This window comes from Pteropus alecto, unplaced genomic scaffold (assembly GCF_000325575.1).
Source record: "Pteropus alecto unplaced genomic scaffold, ASM32557v1 scaffold35, whole genome shotgun sequence".
Classification (NCBI taxonomy): Eukaryota; Metazoa; Chordata; class Mammalia; order Chiroptera; family Pteropodidae; genus Pteropus; species Pteropus alecto.
In genome coordinates, this window is record NW_006437828.1 from 13,602,858 (window position 1) to 13,611,035 (window position 8,178).

Consider the following 8,178-nt stretch of genomic DNA (forward strand, 5'->3'; position numbering starts at 1 on the left):
CCCGTCCCGAGCCGACGACCGAGACGTGACGGGAGGACTCGAAGCCGGACGCAGCGGGCGGGTACCTGGTAGTTCCCGCGGAGGTCGCCTATGAGCTGTGCGATCTGCCCGATGACGTTCAGGTCGTGCAGCAGGCTCTGCAGGTCCTGGTACAGCTGGCCCGGCCACGTGCACAGCTGGTCTGCAAGACACAGGCCCGACTCCCAGCCGGCGTGTGGCACAAACGCGGAGACGAGCCGGGGCCGGGCTTCCGGCGGGGCGGGCGTCTTCCAGCGCCTAGCGCCCGCTCCTTTTCTAACTTTTTATTTTGAAATGATTTTAAATGTAGAGAAAAATTACCAAACTAGCAGAGCCCCCTTCCGTGTGCCCCCCAACCGGCTCCCCGACGTTATGACCTCGCAGAAGCACAGCACGGTCGTCACGGCAGGAGGTCACCGTGGCCGCACGGTGGACTCGGCTCCCCGCTGACGCCACGCCTCGGTCCCGCCTCCGACCGGGGCCACACACACGGCCGCGCTTCGCCCACTTGACCCCCTCAGCCACGCGATGGTAACTGAAAACTTTTTAGCTAATGACACGCATCTTTGCGTTTATTAACTTTCAGTGAACGCAGCCTTCTGAAGAAATCGAAGCGTGGCATCGGCTTCACCGATTTGCCTCCATCTGCTCCTTTAAGATGGTCACACGCTGAAAGCGACACGCCCACTTCCGGTGCCCGACCGTGGCCCGCAGGCTGAGCGGCCCACAGAACCACGGCTTTGCCACGAAGACCGTCACTGTCCCCGAGCCGCATGGCCCCGCCCTCACCCGGGCCACTGTCCAGGCTGTCGCAAGAGAGTCCACCCCGCACCCCGCCTGTCCTCATAACACCCTCTGATCCACGGGGACCACAGACCCCGTAGCACACGCCCCGGGGGCGCCGGCAGGAGGCCCGGCCTCCGGCGCACACAGAACGGTAACTTGTCGAGAAAACCCGTCCTCTCAGACAGCGTTCTGAGGACCACTCTGTCCACACCCTCCTTTCGCAGCTGCGGTGAAGCCCGAACCCACTTTACAAACGGGGCGCGTGAGGCGCCACGGCCCCACGTCAGCCCCCAAACTGCGGACTCAGTGTGCGGCAGCCTCCAGCCCTCAGGGCTTGTCCACTGTCCCCCCTCCAGGTGACAGCCACCCAACACTCGAAATGGGCGAGTTATTGTGTGCCAGCACGACACTTTAAAAAAGCTTAGAAACTCGTCCGATGCAGGACTGAGATCCCTAACTTACGGAGAGTTCTGGGGGACAGGGCGCAGGGAAGGGACGGGGCGCAGGGAGGGGACGGGGCGCAGCACAGTGGCCTCCTTGGGACATGTGCACCAAGGACACCTCTCCCGCCTGACGGCTGCGTCCAGACACACCAGCCTCTGTCACTGGCCCAACCCATGGGCGACCAGGCACATCGGTTCTCCCTCGTCACGGAGCTGACGTGAGCTTGTCGCCTGCACCCTGCTCCTCTTTATTCCAAGAGACGAAGAGCTCAGAGACCCACGGGCGACTCGCTTGCTTTCTGTCTCAGCCCCGCTGTGTCCCCTGGCGCCGAGCACAGATGTCCCTGGCAGCAGAGCAGGAGGAGGGTCAGCAGACGACGATGGAGGAGAAGCAGCCGCCCCTCGGGACAGGGAGCCTGATGCGGACACGCGGACCCTGTCAGAGCCCCTCCGAGCCAGCGGAGCCGCCGCTGTAGCCGGAGCCGAGCCCTCCGCTGTCCCCGCCGCCTGCAGGACCCAGAAGGACCCAGACGCCTTCTGTTTACTCTCCCGTGGGACGGACGGCCACAGGCTCGGGAGGCGCTCGTCACACGTGGCCCCGCTCTGTTCCCAGGGCATGTGTCGGGTGCGGCCGCGCGCGCTCTGGAATAGCTCCCTTAAAAGGCACCGTCGCTGAGAAACCTCTTTCGAACTCCCAGAGCACGGGCTGCATGCGCGCCAGGGAGCGTGCCCGCCGTGACGTCCGCGTGTCCAACGCCCGTCCCCGACTCCGAGCTGCAGCGGCCCTGCGCGAAGCTCCTCGTGCGGGGTCACCGGACGGCGTGCTCGGCGTCACTCAGGCCGTCGATAAACACACAGGCGGGAGGATGGCGCGCATTAGAAACGTAACGGTGACCGAGGGTTCCATTTTCCTTTTCATTCGCTCGCAAATGTTCACTGAGCAGCTCGCGCACGCCCGGCTGGGACGCCACGCGTGCTGGCCCAGGTCCCGTCCCTCACGCAGCCGCTGCTGGCAGTGTCCCAGTTTCTGACACGAAGCCATCGCGGTGACAGCTCGTGCGGGAAGGCAGCACACCCACCGCCACGAAATAAAGAGCGGAGATCAGATACCCTAAGCCCAAGCTACGACCCCCCCAGAAAACGAAGCGGGACAGATCTCCCCCGAACGCGGGCTTTTCGCTTCGACTCTCCGTCCAGACGGTGTGCGGACACCGGAGACCGTGCCGGAAGCCTCGCCGCCGAGCTCCCGAGCTCCAGACACCGCGGCGAGGTGAACGGTCCAGGCCGACTGACGGCGGCGTGTCCACGACACAATGCATCACACGCGATGACACGGAAAACAAACGGGCGCCGAGCGGCGCCCCCCGAACACCTGCTGCTCTGAGGTCGCGTCCTTCCGCCTTCGAGAACCACGGCGGGACGAACCCGCGGCAAGTCTGCGCAGGGCAGTCTCATGTTTTCAAGCATTTCGCAAAGTCCTCTCAACGCACAACAGGACAACAGAGTTCTCCGTAAATTCAGGATGAATAAAAAGATTCACTCGCCAAAATGACGCGTTTTCACTGACTGACGATGACGCGTCCGGATCTCCGTCCGCTCAGCTCTCGGAAACCTCGCGGCCACGCCCGGCACCAACGAGGCGGCTACCGCGCTCCCGGTTCCGCGTCCCACAAAATATTTTTATAAACTGAGTCATCCTGCTTTTAACTTCTTAACATCGCTAACCGATTCGCTTCTTAAGTTAGCTCAGCATAGGCCACAACTACGAAAGTGAATGAGAAACGTGGTTCGCCCGCAGCGCAGCATCTACTTCGTGGGTCAAGGCCGCCCCTGGAGGTGCGAACGCGATGAGGCGACCCCACTCAGACGCGTTGGAGACTCTGCCACCGTCACGAAATGCAAAGGCGTCTTCTTAATGCACAAAACCAAGACATAAATATGACTTGCAATCAACACCGCCAAATCATTTAAGTGGATTTTTAAGAACTTTGAACAAACGACACATTCGTTTTAATGACACGTGTCCACTTGGAAAACCCTTTCTCCCTCCGCGCCTGCTCTCTTCGCCTCTGCACCCCACTCCTGAGTGTGTCCCCCCTTCTGAAATCCGTGACACAGTCCGGCATTTTGATCGCGAGCTGAGACTGTGCACGCTATACCGGAGCGGGCCTGCGGAGCCGGCAATCCCAGAGCGTGAGGACCACACGTGGCCGCCTGGGGACCGCCGCCTCTGGGGACACGGTCCGGAGCCCCCGGGACCGGCAGCCACTGCACCGTGCTCGGCAGCTCCCGCGAGCATGCGTGCTCAGCCAGAGACGTGGACGGTCTCACGAGGTTCCTTCCGAGCGTGTCGGGACACACGACCTGGACGACTGCCGAGTGCGAGTGTGAACGTTCCCGTCTCAGACCTGGCCGCTCCGCCCGCGACATGGGCTCGGAGGCCGGTGAAGGGACTTAGCCAGCCCTGGCAGGATTGGAAGAGGGACAGAGAAGGAGGGAGCAGGGACACCGCACCCGGTTCCGAGTTTGTGGTCTGAAGACCCCTTAGAAGTAACGAATCGACACAGGCGACTGCTAAAGCATTTCCTAGGTGTCTGACGCCCCTCTGACTTCACCTCATGGGCACCCAAGTGCCACCCCCATGGGGACGGGGGCAGGGGTGTCGTGGGTGGCCTGTGGCCGAGCGGACCTGCGGCCAGGCCCACCCTCCAGGCCCCTGGGCACCGGAGCACTGCACACATGGGAGGCTGAGTCCCACGGGTGCACGGGGGGTGCAGAATGTGACGCAGACTGGGGAGCCGGGGCCCACGCCCGTGTGGGGCACCTCGCTCCGAGCCCAGGGAACGTCCCCCCACCCCGCAGGACACGCCAAAGACCAGCCCCCAGCCTGGCAGGCCAGCCACGTCCCGCAGCCCTCGGTCACCGCTGTGCCGCGGCTGCTCACACTGCGAGAGGCTGGCCCCGCGACGGCACGCACATCGACACGCGTCACTTACGCGGCTTCGCGTTGGCCACCACGGCCAGGCTCGCGGGGGAATGCGCCGTGGGCCCCGTGCTGTGTTCCCCTGCAGCCTCGTCACCGCCGTATTCCAAGACCAGCCCCCCACCTGGCAGGCCAGCCACGTCCCGCAGCCCACGGTCACCGTTGTGCCGCGGCTGCTCACACTGCGAGAGGCTGGCCCCGCGACGGCACGCACATCGACACGCGTCACTTACGCGGCTTCGCGTTGGCCACCACGGCCAGGCTCTCGGGGGAATGCGCCGTGGGCCCCGTGCTGTGTTCCCCTGCAGCCTCATCCCCGCCGTATTCCAGCACCTCCACGTGTCCGAGGGGGACACTCCACTTCAGCAGGTACCGCTGGCTGCCGGCCGACACCAGAGCGTTGCTGTCGTGTGCGGGGCTGGAACAGACCACCAAGAGATCGTCACTTAGTCACGGCAGGCGGAGAAGTCGTGGCCCTTTCCATCCCTTACACCGGCGGCCCCCAGCCTTCACGGCACTGGGGACGGGGGCTCCTGTGAGCATCCGACGCCTGACGATCTGAGGGGGGCTGAGGCGGTGATGCCGGCGCAGGGGAGCGGCTGCACACACAGACGGAGCTTCGCCGGCTCCCCCTCGCTCCCCTCCTGCTGCGCGGCCCGGGGTTTGGGGGTCTGCCTTCGATGTTCCGGGGAGAGACGCCGGAAGCCCGTGCCACAGCGCCCTGCCCTGCTCACGAGCAGCGTGACGCGCTCCACTCAGACGACAGGACAAACACCTGTGCGCCCAGCACCTGCCCGGGACCCCGCTCCCGGAGCACCCACCCTCCCTCCTTCACGACACCCACACACAGTCAAACGCAGGAAGAAGGAGGGACACGCAGGAGGCTGCACTGCAGCAGGAACCCTTGACCCCCTGGGAGCCGGGGCGCCCCGCTTCCCCCCCCCTCGTGGTGCAAACGCTGTGGACGGTTTCAAGCTCCCAAAGCTCCTGAAAACGCCGCTGCCCCTCAACGGCCACTGCGCGTGGCTCCTGGACAGCTCCGCGGCTGCCGCTCCGGTCACGCCGCGGGCACTGCTGCGGCTCCGACCGATTCCCCCACGGTCTGTCCACCTTCACCGGACGACCTTTCACCGGCTCCGACTCCCTCCGCCAACTCAACGTCCCACGCGTGGGGCACAAACAGCTCTGACGTAACACGGTGTGAAGCAGGAGCCGACCGCGTGTCACCCACGTCCCTGCTTCACACCGCACGTGGGTGAACCCAGTTTCATCACGGAGGGGAAGCCTTCGCCAGAGACGCCCGTGCAGAGCAGCAGCTGGAGAAGTCCCAACGGGGACCAGAAGGGGACCCGGCCTGAAGCGGCTGCAGCACTGGCCTCGCGTTTAGGGAGAAAGCGCGTCTACGGCCCTGGTTTCTGCTGGCGGGGACCTGGACACACGGCCCTCTCAGGACGAGCCCGTGAGAGCGCGCGGGCGTCCCCGGGCCCCAGGACCCCCGAGTGAGCTCTGCACGCCCAGGGCGGCCGTCTCAATGAGACTCAGGGAAGTCGCTGGCTCATCGGAGCCACACACGGGGACACGGCCACTCAGCCAAGCAGGGGACGGCGCCCTCACCAGGTGCACGGGGACAGGGACGGGGACATGGCCACTCGGCCAAGCGGGGGACGGCGCACCCCTCACCGGGTGCACGGGGACAAGGACACGGCCACTCGGCCAAGTGGGGGACAGCGCACCCCTCACCGGGTGCACGGGGACAGGGACGGGGACACGGCCACTCGGCCAAGCGGGGGACGGCGCCCTCCTTACCGGGCGGTGGCGGTGGCACACATCAGCACGTCACTTAACATGAAGAGCCGGCGCTCCTTGGTTTTGACGACCTCCCCCCTGTCGTTGTAGACGGTCTCTATCATGTCGTCGGACCGGATGAGGTGTCGGTCTCCGCTGCTGAGGAGCTGAAGTCACAGCCACACGTGACGCGGTGCCCACGACCGCGTCCGCCAGGAAGGGGGCGGGAGAGACAGGCGTGCGAGGCGGGGCCCAGCGTCAGCCTCAGACACTTCCTCAGCGGGAGCCCCCACGCCCCCCGTCTGAGCAGCTCAGAAAGCGGCTTCACCCAGTGTCACAGTTTGTTATTCTAAAGGGTGAAAGGGATCTAAGTCCCGTCTGAACGCGCTGGCAGCTAAGAGGCAACGACTCCACAAATGAGGCTTCTCTTGCTGCCACCCGTCAGTGCCCCTAAGCGACTTCCCGGGACAAACGCTCCCTCCCTCCCAGACTCGCCCTGCAGCCGGCCAGCCGCTCTGCCTCTGGTACCCACCCCGACCGGGAGCGGCTGCCTGTGCTTCGCAGCCACGTTTCCCACGGGGAGGCACAGTCAGGCGGCCACCGCAGCCTCTCGCGAGCCGTGTTTCAGTCACGGAGCCCGCGGCACGGCACGCCCTCCGCGCTCTGGAGAGGCGCTTTGTCTCACGAGGAAAATGGCTCGGGCGTGAAGGACTCACACTTGTCCTGACAGGTCAGCCACCAGGAAACCCAGAACCGGGCAGAAACGCCCGGATGGCCTCTGCTGCCCGCCGGTTCTAACACCGTCTGGCCACGCTCGCTTTCCCGCCCGCCCGCGTGCCTCCAAGCGCCCCGCACCACACGCGCCCCAACACGCGAGCGCCACAGGAAGCGTGGCTAAACCACCGCCTCGTGCCATTTTCTGCTCATGAATCATCTGGAGAATCGGAAAGAAGCCTGTTGCTTAAAATGCATTACAACGAAGGTCTTACACTTAAAATACTGAGTTTGTCGCTGTACAGCAGGAAATTAAGCCTACTGACAAACAAAAGGAGAGGTTGGCGACATCGCATGTTACGCTAACTGCTTAACGCGGCTCACGTCGATCAAGCTCTTCCTGCCACGTGGGGAAGAGCGCGGTGAAATCGTCCCAGCCCCTGCAGCGGGAACAGGGTCTGGGAAACGTGAGGCTGAGACACAGCTTCACCCTGAATCCTGCATCACCTTTCACGGTACGTACGGCTCAGCCCCCGCGCACAGGTGCAGACGAGCGCACAGGTGCCCTTCACGCTGTCACTGTGCCTGGCGGGGGAGGCTGCACGAACCTCTGCGGCAGGAGCAGCTCTGCCCTTCCGGGCCGGGGCCACAGGGACCACAAGCCTGTAGCTCGCAGCGTCCGGCGCGGCCGACCCGCCCCAGGCTCTCCATCCGCTGCCCACTAGGGACCTGGGCCCGGGGGGCTACTCCGAAGGCGCAGAGGTTAGTGGTGAACGGCGGCCGACTGCCTGTTAGTGAGGGCGGAAGCGGCTTCGGCAGCGGCGGGGAACGCGCGGGGACCTTGTTCAGGTAGCGCTCGTTCATGGCCTTCGCCATCAGCTTGACCTCACAGCGCTGGTCGGCATCACGCTTCCGCTCCTGCAGCTTCTCCGCCAGCGTCTGCAGCTCCGCCAGCGCCATCTGCAGGGGCAGCCTGTCCGCGTGTCCCCGGGGCGTGTGCTTCAGCATGTCCTGTCGGAGAGACCAGGCAGGACGGCAGCCAGGGCTGGTGTGGGGAAGCTGGCAGCTGCCACCCACACGCTCCCGACTCCCAAAACCACGCCACGCGCAAGCTCCCGACCCGAAAACCACGCCACCCACAGGCTCCCGACCCCCAAAACCACGCCACCCACACGCTCCCGACCCCGAAAACCACGCCACCCACACGCTCCCAACCCGAAAACCACACCACCCGCGAGCTCCTGACCCCGAAAACCACGCCACCCACACGCTCCCGACCCCCAAAACCACGCCCCCGCGAGCTCCTGACCCCGAAAACCACGCCACCCACACGCTCCCGACCCCCAAAACCACGCCACCCACAAGCCCCTGACCCCCAAAACCACGCCACGCACAAGCTCCCGACCCGAAAACCACGCCACCCACACAAACCGGCCAGCGAAGGGGGAC

The 8,178-nt window shown here is 64.9% G+C and overlaps 1 protein-coding gene across 1 annotated transcript in view; it reads right to left on the minus strand.

Annotated features, from left to right (window-relative positions):
• ARHGEF10 (Rho guanine nucleotide exchange factor 10) overlaps positions 1-8,178 on the minus strand; it is a 69,145-nt gene that overhangs the window by 19,969 nt on the left and 40,998 nt on the right. Inside the window, exons 16-19 of the mRNA XM_015591802.2 lie at positions 7,570-7,740; positions 6,037-6,182; positions 4,464-4,648; positions 39-181 (exon numbers count right to left, since the gene is read on the minus strand). Coding sequence (XP_015447288.1) covers positions 39-181; positions 4,464-4,648; positions 6,037-6,182; positions 7,570-7,740 — 645 coding nt within the window. The remainder of the gene's footprint in view (positions 1-38; positions 182-4,463; positions 4,649-6,036; positions 6,183-7,569; positions 7,741-8,178) is intronic.